A 15,564-nucleotide genomic window follows, 5' to 3' on the forward strand; every position below is an offset into this window, starting at 1 on the left:
TCCCCCCTGACGGTTCTTCTTAGAAGATAAGGTCCATTGCCGTCCCATCTTCACTTTCCTCAGCAAATACATCAGGTTCTCCGATCTTCGATCGATGATGTAGAGTAGGGTGCAGATAATTGATGAGTGAATGAATTCCAAGAATGCGTCAGATTCTTTCCCACCTTTTATCATCTTTTGCGAACGTTTAGTTAATATGCCTTAGACAATGACCAAACCAATAGGACGAGTCAAAAAATCCAACTTTGAATCTAAAAATTTCAGTGGTACAACTCAGTGCTCTTAAAATTTTATCCATTTCTGCTCTAAAATCAAATGTTGGATTACAGAAGATGTCTACAGTTCTGATAACAACTCATTAGTTCTGATTAGGATATGATTTTAGGCAATCACAATGCTCTAAGCGAAGTAATCGTATTACATGTAACAATATAGATGTAGATCTACGGACGATATGAAACAACGCTTAGCTGACATTCCATGTGGTTGCTGAAATAAGCTAAATATGTTTGTGATGGTAATTTTAATCGTTTTTCCAGTAAAAAGAGACAATTGTCATTATTAAAACATCCCTATCCATTGTCCTTGAACATTTGCAGTGGTGGATATTTAGTTCTGATCACACTGGTTGAGCTATAACCTCAGCTGTTATTACTCTTTTTCTGCCCATAAACGTAGACATATACTTTTATTTATTATTACAAATACTTCTCTCCCAACATATTATTTAATCACCGTATATCCAGTTGCTTGGAGTTAATGTTCCGGACCACGGATCTCCCTCCTTAGGGGGATCACAGCCGGTTAGTCGCGAGGCTACGTGGCGAGTTCCCATGTGTCGGATAGGGGGCTAATCGCGGACCAAAAGCGACCTGCCAGGAGACGCGGGTGGATCTGCTGAGTCAGGACTGACTCATGACATTCTTGTGTCCCGCACTTCGGTCCAGCCAAAAGCCTGCAATCAAGTGATTGGGAGGCGCAAGGGAGGCGGTTTGGAGTCGCCTCCAACAAAGAAGCTTCACTTGTCCACTCCAGAAGAACGAAAGTTCTCCCAAAAACTCATGGGACTAGAGGCTTGCAACCTGCCCATGGGTTTTAAAAATTTTTGCATGTCAGTAGAAGAGAGTCTCCTGATTCTGGAGGAAAGCCTAGTACGGTAGCGCCAGGAACGACGGGGTTGCAGGAGTCATATAGGCTACCGAAACGGAAAAGGACCAGGATGACGATCTGTACTTATAATGCACGCACGCTTGCATCGGAAGACGCCATCGAAGATCTGATGATGCAAGCCAAGAAGATCAAATGCGACATCATCGGAGTGACCGAGATGAGACGACGTCACCCTCTCAACACCGTATATGAAACTGGAGAAGAACTGCGGCAGTAGAGGTGATGGTGGAGTCATCAACACGAGTATGGCAAAGAACATCGGCTCTTTCGAACAACTTACGACCCGAATCGGACGTCTGCAGATGAGAATATGTGGTCCAACACCAACTCTGACTATCTTCGTCCCTTATGCTCCAACATCAAGCTAAGAAGAAGAAGATGTCGAATCGTTCTATATGGACCTAGAGAAGTTCTACAGAGAAGATCACACTTTCTTCAAGGTCGTTGTTGGTGATTTTGACGTCAAGATTGGCCCCAGAAGAACGCCTGAGAAACTTCACATTGGGACTCATGGCCTATAATGGAATAACCAGGGGGAGAGGCTCTCCGAGATCATCATGAAGACTAAGAAAATCTATGGGAACTCGCAATTCCAGAAGCCCTCTTCAGAAGGACGTGGGAGTCACCCGCTGGAGGGTCCAAGAGACACTTGTCTTTTGAAACTCTTGAGCTGATATGCCAGCGTGGAGCAGGATGAAGGACAGCCATGCGAACAAGCAGGGTTCAGCACGATTGACCACATTCACAGTGTTTCGAAACTCATCGAGGTATCACGAGATTACAAGATGCCGCTCTCTCTTTCACCTTCATAGACTTGAAGAAGGCCATCGACTCAGAGTTGAGACAGAGGCGGTCGTGGAAGCCTTGGACAACCAAGGCCTCCCTGCTCAGTACATAAAGGTACTTTGAAAGTTGTAAAGTAACTTCACGACGGGAATTTCGCCATTCTACAAGAATCTTATCAGTGACGTGAAGAGGGGGAGTCCGACAAAGTGATACAATCTCACTCAAAATATTTACAGCCACCCTCGAGAAAGCAATGCGAAAGTTGGAATGGGACGACATGGAAGTCATTTGCGCTTTGCTGATGACATCGTATTGATGACACCTAGCATCAGTCAAGCGGAACGAATGCTGGCCGAATTCGACGAAACATGTGGATGCATCGTTCTTCAGCTGAATCTGCAAAAGACGATGTTCATGCGCAACGGATGGGTCTCGGATGCCCCATTCACGCTCAACGGAACCAGCATATCCGAATGCACCAGCTACGTTTATCTGGGTCGGGAATTAAACATGACGAACGACCTGACCCCCGAGCTGGGCAGGAGGAGACGAGCGGCTTGGGAAGCGTATAAGAGCATCGAAGATGTAGTGAAGAAGACCAGGAACACCCGGCTCCGTGCTCACCTCCTCAACACCACCGTACTTCCTGCTTTGACCTATACTTCGGAAACCTGAGCATTTCGCAAGCAGGAAGAAAACGCGGTGAGCGTCATTGAACGCGCAATTGAAGGAGTGATGATAGGAGTATCCCGTTTCACGCAAGTGAGGGACGGGATTCGAAGTTCTCTCCTACGTTAGCGATCGAAGATTAGAGACGTCGCCCACGTTTGCCAAGGAGAGTAAAATAAGGTGGGCCGGACACGTGATGCGCTTTAACGACAACCGTTGGACCAGAGCCGTGAACGACTGGGTTCCCCGCGAAACCCAGTCGCTCACGGAAAAAAAAATTATGATGCTCTTCGTGTCGCACGCAAAAGGAGGAACCACTGGACTACTCTGGCACGCGATCGGGACAAATGAAAAATTATTAGCGCCCTCTCGACCAGTTTGAAGATCAACGGAGTCAAGGTGATCAAGGTGAATGTTCCGGAGTTTTTGCCTCAATTCCGAAAATCCTATTAAATCACATTTTTCTCTAGTTTCAGAGTGAAAGAACGTGAATGTGAAAATAAGCGTAAACTAATAATAAGTAGTAGATCAAGGTAGGAAAACTAAACAAAACTGTTGAATATTGCGACACTAGAATTTGCAAAATCTAGATTGTTAGGAATGGCTGGCATAAGATCTCTCTTCAAAACGATAGTGAATGCATCAAAATCTGAAGTGCAATGAATCCACTCAGGGTTTACCATGTGACGTGGCACTTCGGTGAGAGTAGCGGGCATTTTTGGCTGGACCGCGATCACAAACTGCCCGGAGGCATCACTCCACGAATCTGAGGTGGTACGGATTTCAGGTGGAGTATTCGTATACGGGATGGGAGACTATGGGGAGGGGGGTGATTCTGTCCATTTCTTCCTAATTGCCGTAAAAAACGGCTCCGCACAAGGCTGGCGCGCTCCAGTCGAACTTCCTGTAGAAAATAGTGCGCCAGTACGCCTGAAGCCGTATCTTCCGGGCCGTTTCTTTACGGCAATTAGGAAGAAATAGACGGAATCACCCCCCTCTCCATAGTCTCACATCCCGTATACGAATACTCCACCTGAAATCTGCACCACCTCAGATTCGTGGGATTATGCCTTTGAGGCTTGGAAGCTCGCGCGATGCTGGTCGCTGAATTGTCTCAGGTCCTCAAATGCCTAGGCCCATGGAGTTTGGAGAAGTTACAGGTATGATAACTTTGCTCACTTTTCGAGAATCACTGGACAATCTTTCTTTCGTCCCCTTACACATCTCATGAACGATTTCCGGTAGCAACGTTCGATTTTACCGCTCTCTTGCATTTTTGTTGCAGATTCACGCCTTAGAGTCTTTTGATTGCCACGAAAACGTGCGTTCGTCGATTACAATTTCTACGTATGCCAAACTCCAAACGCTCTTGTCTTTTCGAGATAATTTCCTTACTTCTTGTGTGATTAGTTTGTTAAGTGCTTCGTGAGCACGCATTGCTTTTTCGCGTTACTATTTACCCCAAAATGAAACTACAAGCGCGTGATGTCCATGAAGCCGGCCTCACACCTGCTGCTGGCTTGTACTAATTTATGCAACAAGTCGATATATGTATGGTTTATCGACTAAACTAGAATATGGACTTTACGCATTGTCAGTTAGAAGCATAAGAACTCCCACCTCGGGCAGACATGGCAGAAATCCTTATTCTTCTGCACATGTGCAGAAATTGAGGATCGAGTTTGAGTACCATGCAGTCGCGATTGAATGCTTTTCGGACGTGGGGAAGTACAGTAGGAAGAGGTGCGTGACTAGAGTAACGCACAAGCACGACCCTATGAGCCTGATACTACTGCTACCGTCGCTACCGATGAAGTGTTGAATTTAACTGTGTGAAGTGTTGGCTTGCATTTACATAAGATTTTAGGATTCAGCCTTACTTTTCAACAAAAACATCCTTCTGCAAATGCAAAAAAAAAGACTTGTAATGTCATAATTAATGGGAATCATACATATTTGAGAAATTGAAATTGTTCACCAAATGAAATCATTTTTCAGTAATTAAGTCGAATGCATTCAAGTGCACTTGATTTCTTTGAAATTTATCCCTTAAATTGTTTGTACTTTTAATTTTTAACCAGCACTACTACTCGTTTGAATATTGGGAGTCTTTAACAGAGTTTTGTTCAAAGTTGTCTCCCTTTTTGTGGTGTAAAATAATTCGAATGAACATAGTGACTGTAGCTTTTATATGAAAAGCTTTATCTCACTACTGTGTATCCATTTTTCCCTCCATCGATAACCATTATGCAAGTTGATTGCAAATGCAGACTCTAGCGGGAATTAGATGAAATTGTGACGACAAGCTACAAAATAATCGACATCGACAGAACAATTAACTTGGACGGAAACACCTGTCTGTTGCGAAATTACGATGTTTGTCAAAATTAGGAGGAAATGCTGTACAGAAAGATTTTTCGCAGCGTTGAACGGTTACTGCTGAAATTTACAACGAAACTCAAAGGCCTACTTAGATTTGAACTTGCGAGGGTTTAATAGTGAGTGTAGATATCTCACTTGGAAAATAACTTGCTTTTAAAAAATAAGAAATGAGAGTCGTGATAAAGACAAACAAGACTAAGCAACAAGCGCCCTGTGGATTTTAACCATTTTCTTTCTTTTTTTTCTGTACAATTCTTTTCTTGTATTTTTAGGCATTTTTAGCATTTCATAATTGCAAGCATCGCATTTTATCGCGCTGCAATAAAATTATCATTGACGTGAAATGAGTGGTTCAGCAGAATCATACAATTACAATCGGAAGGTTTAGCGTTATTTAGAAAACTCAAGGAGTCGCTATGGGATATCATAGCGGCTTAAGTCGTTGGCTTTTAAATCTATCACCATCTTCTCCTAGGATCGTTATTATAACATTAAACATCCGCCAGGCGATTGAAGTACCGATTTTGAAGTAATGCATGAGAAGGTTGCTTCAAAGATGAATTTGAGGTAGATCGGACTTCTAAGGCACGAATCTCTGTTATTCCATGCTTGCTCAAAGAGGAAATATATCTGAGCCATCTAGTAGTGCGTATCAGATCGAAGATTGAAATGATCCAAGATCTGACAACAAGAAGGAAGAAGCTACTTGGCGATACCGAAGACAGCTGGATATATATTGAAAAAATAGAGAACGAACTGTTCTTAAGCAATCTCTTCAGTGGTGACGTTTTTTCATTTCGATCCACTTCACTTAAGCTTCAGGAACCTACTACTTCGGATACTTCACTAATGATGTGAAGTGTGGTCGACTACCGATTGCTTAGTCTGACGAAGTTAGAAATATCTCTTTTCATGCAAATATTGGAGTCAGCTCGGAGACCTACCACCCGTAAAGAAAAGGATAGCCGTCTCACCAATCATCAAAACTTTAAAATTAAGCGGATTGCGCACATAGTATTTTTCCTAACGAGAACCGTTGGATGAAATCCGCGAGCGACTGAGCCACACGAGAAATAATCGAAAACATGTAGGTAGCCTACAATATAGTAAGAATTCCTTCTCTATACTCAGAAAACATTACAGACATTTGCTGTAGCATGTCCGTAATCAAAAAGAGGAAAGGTGATATTACAGGAATGCTTAAACTATAGCTTCCTTTTCTAAATGATCGAATAAAAATCAGAATAAAATCGAAATTTTTCAAGAAAAGATCCATGACAGGATGTGAGGGCTTACCTAGGCGCTTTCACTTCAAAACTCGCTCCGAAAAAAAATTCTTAAAAATGGTATCGTTGTCGGTAAGTAAAGATAAAAATGAAGTGATCGACCTGTCGTTGTGGAGGGGTTCGACATCAATTCAGAATCGTTTTAGGATGGTATTTTAACAACCCAAACCAATCTAGAACGAAAGTTAAGTGATAACTCAACTCCGTAGGAATGCATTGTTTATTTGACCTAGAGCAGTTCATTCGTGATCGTGCGAGGCCAACTGACCATCGACCCACTGCGCTACCGCTACTCTCAGTGTCAATTTGTGAAGGTGCTGGAGACACTACAGAACTCTACCAGGCCCTACCACTGGGATATACGTTTAAATCTGAGATAGACTGAATTCGGCTGAATCGCTGAGCAGGTGCGATCGCCTGACGCGGTTGCCCGCATTTTCGCAAAGACGTGATGCCGTTGAACACAGCTCCTCCCTATCTTCTCTAGCGACAACACACTCACACGGAATCTATAGTTCTTTGTCCTGCAAGACTTCGCGTGAAATGCCTTTCGAAACCGATTGACCCGGGTACCTTCATGTCGACCACGGTCGTGCAGTTCAGCTTTACGAAACGGAGACTTGTTACCAAAGATTCTGCGCTCCGCCTACAAATTTCACCTCCTTGGGTTGTTTGGGCTTTGGGAGTGTGTTGGACAACAGTGTGCTTTTTGCAATATCTGGCTAACTCATGCCATATAAATGTACAAATCGCATACGTGCCCGGAGCGTATAGTAAAATGTCTCATTGCATTTTGTAGTATAAGCAATGTAATATAATAAGGTAACCACAAACAGGAAGCAGTCAGACTCGCATAGGGGCCCAAGGAGAAACATATTAGAGCACATATATGTTTTTTTCTTCATAAAGTGGCTCCCTAGTTCTCTACACCAATTGGACAACAAATAAATATCCAGTTACGGATTATTTATCCCGACTCTTTGACAAACGAAGTGTCAACGAATCCATTCAAAGTTAAACCAGACCACCTACCTCACCCTTCTAAATCCTTTGGATACTTTGTAATTGACCCAACAAAAGCTGTTCGCGTGCCGGTGAGTTATTAACTTCTGAACAAAAAGTATTTTTTATCGGCTATCTTATATTGATATTAGCTTCGCACAGCGAAGAAGCATGAAATTTCAGTTGCTCGGATCGTCACAGTTGTTACGTAGCTATGCTACTGATTGCCCTCATTATCCTCGCCAGACACTGCCTGTCATTGCTGTCGTCTCAAACTTCTATGACGCTACCACGTACAACGCCATCAGCACTGCCGTTACCGTCGCTACACGCCTTTTCTTGCACAGCGGTCACTCGGTCTACTTTTGTATTTGACGGCAATCACGACGAAAACGGCTTCCCCATGGCAACGGAGTAGTTGGCGTACCTAATCAACTCGTAACATTTTACGTTCGTTCATTCCCGTACATTTCTTATGTCACACGCCCTTACTTACCTTCCAACTGTTTTTCGCAGTCGCGGTTTGATGATGATAAATGGTACGCATCAGACCGCGCCACTGTTTTGAGAAGCCTTCTATCTCTCTCTCCCTCCCTCCCTCCCTCTAACCTTAGCTTCTGGATACATTGAAAACTGCATCATCTTCTCTAATTATCACTTGAAGAATACGTTTTACAGAACCCCTACAACGCCACATTTTGTCCGCAGTCGTGCTCGTTCAGCATTGAATCTTCATTTTTCATTCATGTGAGAAATAAGTCCTCAATAAGAATGGATAACTTATCTCCTCTCGCTCCAAAACGTCAAAGATTCATCTGTGTTTTTCGCATACAGATTTACAGTCCTATGAGCAAATGAATGAATTTTCACGACTGAAATTAGCATTACTACATTTTTCAGACCTACGAATTGTCTATGAAGCGGATGCTTTTCGCAAAAACACTACAAATCTTTGCCACCGGCATATGTGCAGATGCTGAAGCACTTCGCTCTTCGACCCTTACTCACCTTCATACGCGGAATATTAAATTGATGATGCACTCTAACGGTTTTTTCTTCCCACTTTCCTTCCATTTAATCCTATGAGCAATCTATGTTCCACCACAAAATTCGTTTCCACTCGGTTCATAAACGAAAATTTGCATAGACAACAATTTTGAGATCTCGTTACATTTTGCTCCATTTCTATACCTTTATCATGCTATTGTGTACGATGTATGTATGCTTGGACTAATCGCATTCAGGAGCAGTTATCTTCGACGGTTTTTCAAATGAAAGGAGCTGAACCTATGAAATTTTGCAAAGGTTATATGTAATCCACCTTCCTGTCGAAGATCATCTGTAACCGATCCGGAACCCGCTGGACAACTCAATGTTGGCCACGTCGTATGCCATCATTCTTTGCCGTCTTGAATTTGTTTTCGAACTCGTACCAGTCAGTGTGCGTAAAATCACGTGATGCCCTCTTAAGACAAAGTAACCTCATCTCCTTACCGAATTCATGAATTCTCTTTGGCCAACCCGGAAGAATAGTCCATCAAAAAGTAATTTCTTGAAACTACTTTCTATTTTTCGCCAGTTCTATTTTTTTCGGCCCCTATTCCCTTAGAATCTATTTTTAACATTTCAAAACAATTTTGACTCATGAAGATTAAGAGTGAATCCTATCAGAAAGTTGCCATCTAGTTTCTGAACCACCCAGTAATTTTTATTTTGTGCTAATTTTTCCGCTCTTAATCATCACTTGTCCAACCTAAAATAGACAGTAGTTTCATCTCAATTCGTTGACGTTCGCACTTACGAAAATCAAAAGTAGTCGAAAGTAGTCAAAAGTATAAAGTAAAGAATAACTCCTTCAAAAGTATTCTTAGAGAACTCAAAGTTAGTATTTTGCTTGTCTTGGAAATGTTCTTGGGAATGCTTTGCAAAAGATAAACGCCTTTCTACAAATTCACTACTACATTAACCTTATATGATATAAATCATACCACGCACACTAAATGATAATTATGAACGCATTGTTTATCGAAACTATAAACAATTCTGCTTCATATAAGTGAACGTATGTATGACTTGCAGGATTTAACAGAGCATGTTGAGTTCAAATGGAAGGAAAGGGTAAGATATAAAGCATTCCTTTGACGATTTTAGTATCCATTCATTACAATGGTGACCCAGATCTTGCGACGACACTAGACTAAAAAAATTATGGACTAAAAAAAAACTCATGATTTCCCTACTTGATCGACTCAGTCAACCCACTAGGTTAGCACCGGCTTATTGGGCACGTGCTCGCTCTCATTTTTTACTGTTCACACTCTTCAATTTTTAGTGGCCATACTTCTGAGGTCAGCCCACCAATAAAACCGTGGACCAAAAAGCTACGGTTTGATTTAATTTGGGATTTTGGTTCTGCGCCTTTGTAAACCAATCATACAAGTTCTCAAGAGAGATGATGAAGGACTTCGAACAAACTCATTGTATGGATCAGTGAATAAAGGAAGTAGCCTTGTTATTATATAGCGCATCGCTGCGATATTTTCGTGATAGAACCCAACAAGTTGATGCGATCCGTTGTTGAAGTTTCACTTTTTTAGCTTCACGCATCACCATGAATCAGCAAATTTCGACTTGTTGCATTCTCGTGGTGCAGTTCTGCGTTTCCCACTGTATCGTTCACAAAAGTGCTGCTTAGATTTTTGGTGGGATACATTGCAGAAACCGGCAACAACCGTTATTTAGAATTTTTTTTCTTAACTCATCAAAAACTAATAGGAATGAGAATTCGCTTCTTTGCAATCTCATGACACAGATTGTATACAAGAAATCTGCAGAAGCGTAAAATCGTCGCTAGTGGATTTTTGCTTTTGCTTATTCCATTTAGATGAAAGTTTTTAAAGAGAACAGAACATTCTTTCCTTTTGAGCACGACGTACTGCAGAACACCCAAAGTTCGTTCAATTTTCATACGGATCGCCCCTGTCTCTTCCGATTTGAATACACTGAATGCAGATGGTGCTCATCACACTTTTCTGAGCAGATGATTCTCACAAATCTTAATGAATATTCTCGTTGCAGTTGAACAAGATTTCAAAAAATTCCAACGTTAATGATGACGTTGACCGTTGCTACGGAGATCTGCACCATTCACCATTGGCTGTTGTCTAGCTTTACAGCTCTCTTAATGCTGTTCATTTGTTTACTTACGCCGCGAAATCTTCCGCTTTAGAGCGTCATTACTTCCTTAATTAGGTCCAAGGATTACACTCTTCAACGTGACGTGTGCTCGCCGAGTTAGCTGCCGAATTCGTTCCATATGTACTTACGCTAATAGAAGACTACAACACTGCATCCTAGAGTAATGACCGTTACAGTTTATTATAAATACAGCACGGAAGTTCCTAGCTACCCGGTAATTCGTTACTTTGAAGTTGGATGTTTGAACACGAAGTGGAAGGATTTGTTTTTGCGTTGAAAGTTATACTCACCCTATAAAAGCAATTCTTATCCATACGTCAAATGAATGCACATATGAGACCATCAATTTCATCTGATTCTTTTAAATTTATTTTCAATGGACTTGTTGATGTAAGCCATCCCTTCTTAGATTCTCCAAAGTGTCGCTCCGCGTTCGTTTGGTATATCCTCATGAGATTCAGAAATTTTTAGTATTTTTCTACTTTTTCATAAGAGTTCGGAATTTGCTCTTTATCTTAAAAATCATCTTTTAAGCTCTATAACTCGACTGCAAATTACTACACTGAAGAGTAAGTAATATTCGCCTATTCTAATAAGAGGGGCTGATGCATTTCTTCTCCTTATGCTGTATGAACAAACTGCAATCCATTTAGTGCTTTCAGAAACTCGGCGTAAAACAACTGTGTCCGTTACCGTAACAAAGCACTATGACTTTCTTTTGCTTAAACTAACCTTTGTTAAATTCTAATGTCCAGTGCCAAGAGATTTGCTCTTGGCACTGGACATTAGAATTTAACAAAGGTTAGTAACTGGATTTAACACTGGAGAATATGCAGAAAACTAAAAGTTGCAATTTCTGTGATTGCTCGAATCAACGTAAATCACATCTGTTATTTGCACATTATTTCTTAGGAAGAACGTTAGGTTAGGAAGAAAGAGAAGAGAGAAGAACGAGAGAAAAGGATCTCCCGTTCCCGAGATAATCGGAACAGCACGCTTCAAATAAATCTGTCTCATCTTTGAAGTGGATATGTTCAAAAAAATTGAAAAGCAATGGGCATACAAACAGACGCTACAGCGTGGAGGTGTTCGTTTCTAAATGCTCATTTGAAACACGATCTGCTGCTTATTCGCTAGAACTGCATCATTCTTGCCTTTTTCATCTTCAATTTGTTCCCTCAGACGTGAGTAGCACTTTTTAATGTCCATATGACACAGACATGAGTTGCCGACACACTCTTTTCGCTCAGGAATGCAATCAGCAGCACATTGTTTTACTGAGGTAATTCGTAGAAAGTAATCTGACAAACTTTCGGACATGCAGCGTTTGCGTGAGAAGAATTTGGAGACGTGGTAGCGTAGAAAATTCGACAAAGAGTTCGGTAGAATCTGCTTGCTTGGAATTTACAGATCCTCGAAAGAGTAGATCAAAGCGGAAGAATGTGCTGTTAAAGGCTCACTTCACGAATCTGAGGTGGTACGGATTTCGTAAAAAAACGGCTTAAGGCGTTCTGGCGCACTATTTTCTACAAAGAGTTCGACTGGAGCGCGCCAGCTTTGTGCGGCGCCGCATCTTCTGGGCCGTTTTTTATGGCAATTAGGAAGAAACAGACGGAATCACCCTTCTCTCCATAATCTACTATCCCTTATAAGAATACTCCACCTGAAATCTGCACCACCTCGGATTCGTGGGGTGATGCCTTCAAAGGAGAGGGAGATCAAAGATGCGTTCATTATCGTCCTTGCTACATCTTCGATGAACTCCCATCCTTCTAAGCCGAACTTTTAATACCCAACTCTCAAACAAGAACAATGAGTAAATCCTGTTGCAGTAGAAACAGAGTACCTTTCTGGATCTTGAAAAAATTGACCATTTGTTTCTAGCTTAGGGCAAGCAAATAATTACTTTAGTCGGCGCTTAACTCGTTTTCATCCAACTCGTTGCTGCCCAAATAGAAACTAAAAACCTCGAAGAAAGGGACCCATGAGGAAAATTATTGAACGCTTTTCGCAAGCCGGTCTGCAACAAAGTTCCGCTACACTCGCAGATTTCCGACCTCCTCAATTAACCTTGTGGACTCTTTAAATTGTGACCGTTGTTCAACATTATTCCGCACAACGTGGAAAAATAGGCGAGTTTTTAGAAGTTTTATTTCATAACGTTTTGATCAATTCCCTGGCGATTTTCTCAAAATTCTCTCTGTACGATCACTACCGTCCCGCTTCTGACAAAGTTCCAACCGTGTCTACATTGCTAGCTTCCTGGTTTCTTCCTACTATCTGGCTTCGCAGTCCAAAACGTGTCGAAACGACAGTTTGCTGACGAGGAACTTATAAGTTTAAGGTTGGCCTCTCAGAATGTCTGGCTGTCTAAAACTATGCGTAACAAAACCGTACGAATGCTTCCTGTTTTCTTCTCGAAAGCATTGTCCACATCAGCCCGATCTTCGGTTTCAGGAATATTATTGTTCTCACTGTTTTCATAGCGTTTCAGTTTTCTTGTTACTACTAATAGAAATTTGTAGCGGGAATTATAGTTGATGTTAGCGCAATTCTTAGGGAAGTAGTCAACAAAACGCCTGTGCTAGCATCCCGGACTTTCGCACTCTCTGTGGTGCTCGCTTAAAGGCATCACCCCACGATTCTGAGGTGGTGCAGATCTCAGGTGGAGTATTCGTATACGGGATGGGAGACTACGGAGAGCGAGGTGATTCCGCCCATTTCTTGCTAATTGCCGTAAAAAACGGCCCGGAAGATGCGGCGCCGCACAAGACTGGCGCGCTCCAATCGAACTCCTTGTACAAGATGGTGCGCCAAAACGAATGAAGCCGTATCTTCCGGGCCGTTTTTCACGGCAATTAGGAAGAAATGGACGGAATCACCTCCTTCTCCGTAGTCTCTCATACTGTTATATACCATACTGTTAGCATGAGGACTAGTTTCAATGTTTAGCCTCCGCATAATGAAGGCAACCCTATTGGTATCCAAATAAACCCAGCCAGTTGTACATAACGATAGTGATTACATTATTTTCAAACCTGATAGTGAGAGAACTAACTAAATCAACCACTATTATGCTTTATGATATTTCTTATATGCCACCGTATACGATTGTCACATGCCACAAATTATGTAACCTTGAAACAAGGGGCGTATATTTTCCAGCGCTGGTCCGTCCTCATTCATGATTAGGCCAATTAAAAAAATGGAAATGTGACAGGAAAGTGTGATAAAATAAGGCATAAAAAAGTCGCACTGTTGATCTCTTAGCTTCTGGATCATTACAGTTTGGGATTGATTAGCCCGAACCATTCAGAGCGAGTGACAAAAAAGAAGGAACGTCGTTTCAAACGGAAACATGGCCCTTAGGAAAAAGGGATAGTTGGACTCTCTAACGAAGTAAAATACACAAAAAAGTAGTCATACTAAAGTAATGACAGAGCTAAAGAAATAAAATGAGTCACAAGTAAATTTTTAATCGGTCCATACCTCTTCCAAAATCTTTCCCAGCATGTTCTCGAGGGGAAGGAGAGTGCGTCTTCGCAAAGGAAAAAGCCGCCTGACATGTGGCTTGGCTGCAAAATATTATCCTGGATACAAACGAGGAGATTTTCGTTAGTATTAGAAAAAAGAGGCAATTGAAAAAATTTGTTCCAAAAACTCCTCCATTTCCAAGCAATAACGAAGTTGCAAGACCCCTCAGCTTTACAACAAACTGTTCAAAAGCTTATTTCAATTTTTTCGATTTGGCAGAAGTCATAGGACGGCCGTTAATTTTTTTGTTCATTCAATCAGTCATCTATTACCAATGTGAGAGAAAATTTTTGCATCGATAACGTGATTAAATAAAACGGACTTTGACGAATTTTCCTTGAATACTTCTCTAAGAGTAGTTGCAGTTACCGTAATCCATCTTTCAATAATCGGAAAACAAATAGTTAAAGCATCATAATCAGCAGTGCTTAGCAGCAGCAGCAGCGCTTATTGTAATGTTGTAAAATAACCGATGTTCTAAGATGCGGGAGTGATTCTCACAACGGTGACGAATAACGCTAAATGAAAACGAAAATGAAACAAAGACGCTTTCAGTGTTTATTGTCGCTTTGTATGCGTCACGTCTCCTCTAAGGACTCCTGATAGAAACAAATCTTGAATCTGACCACATCGAATGTAGCATCCAGCTACATTCCTCTACGTGCTTTCTATCTATTTGTATTTGGCGTACACGATCTATCGGAGGAATCTGCAACATCCACAGCAAATACTCGCCAAGACATAACTGCATGTTCACTTTTTGAAATCACCAAGTTATTTATTTTTCCTATTTTGTGCCAACGAGGTTTAGGTGGAAGTTCTTATTGGCCTGACGTTTCGACAAACTCGTTTTTTTCGAAGGCCTGAAAATGGCTCGAGGTCTTTGATACCATGGATATCCCATCAAACTCCTCCTCTCTCCTCTCCAACTCTCGATATTGTTCCAAGTACACCACGCAAGACCTTAAAAGGAAAACAACTGACCAGTTTCACCGACTATCGGAGTTGCTAAACCACCGCGTTCTTAAAGATTGTCACCAAGGCGAATGAGATCTACGCACTGTGAAGTATCCTTAAGTACTGGTGTGGATAACGTTAAGGAACTGCATGGGGTACAATCTTATAGCTGACAGAGTGTTACGAACGGGAAGAAGTCATTGATAATTGATAAGCACTCATTTTTGTTATTCATGGACGGATTCCTGACGGAAATCCAGAATGCTTCCAATGCCTTCCTACCAGATATTTCTTTCTCGTGCGCTAATATCGTACATTTTATTTCAAACTCATTTCCATCATGCTTATCATTTTTGTGGCGCCCTAACGGTGTCATCGAGCTCCCTCGCCTTTTACCAGCCAAATTTTCCTTGATACGCACGATAAGCAAGTTAAGTGTATTCCACTCTCGTCCTAAAAAGTGTCAATTATAAAGATGTGGGTTGTTTAGATTGTTTGCACTAGGTTCCTGCTTTGACTTCGTTCTTAGGCCGTCACTAATTGGTAGAACCTAAGGACGGCAAATCATCTCCAAGATGAA

The 15,564-nt window shown here is 41.6% G+C and overlaps 3 protein-coding genes across 3 annotated transcripts; 1 reads left to right on the plus strand and 2 right to left on the minus strand.

The window, feature by feature from the left end:
• Positions 1 to 443: 443 nt before the first annotated feature.
• Positions 444 to 14,770, minus strand: RB195_015050 (uncharacterized protein; the record flags this gene model as incomplete). The annotated part of the gene is made up of 4 exons (XM_064205571.1): positions 444 to 489; positions 7,326 to 7,402; positions 13,983 to 14,068; positions 14,719 to 14,770. The coding sequence occupies 4 exons, from the start codon at positions 14,768 to 14,770 to the stop codon at positions 444 to 446; spliced, it is 261 nt and encodes an 86-aa protein (XP_064061452.1).
• RB195_015051 (uncharacterized protein) lies at positions 1,220 to 2,631 on the plus strand (the record flags this gene model as incomplete). Its single annotated transcript, XM_064205572.1, has 2 exons — positions 1,220 to 1,383; positions 2,193 to 2,631. The coding sequence occupies 2 exons, from the start codon at positions 1,220 to 1,222 to the stop codon at positions 2,629 to 2,631; spliced, it is 603 nt and encodes a 200-aa protein (XP_064061453.1).
• Positions 7,335 to 15,136, minus strand: RB195_015052 (uncharacterized protein; the record flags this gene model as incomplete). Its single annotated transcript, XM_064205573.1, has 6 exons — positions 7,335 to 7,402; positions 13,983 to 14,068; positions 14,654 to 14,736; positions 14,862 to 14,890; positions 15,012 to 15,050; positions 15,109 to 15,136. 6 exons carry the CDS (start codon positions 15,134 to 15,136, stop codon positions 7,335 to 7,337), a joined length of 333 nt encoding a protein of 110 aa, XP_064061454.1.
• Positions 15,137 to 15,564: the final 428 nt, after the last annotated feature.

The sequence above is a fragment of the Necator americanus genome, chromosome V (assembly GCF_031761385.1).
Source record: "Necator americanus strain Aroian chromosome V, whole genome shotgun sequence".
Taxonomy (NCBI): domain Eukaryota; kingdom Metazoa; phylum Nematoda; class Chromadorea; order Rhabditida; family Ancylostomatidae; genus Necator; species Necator americanus.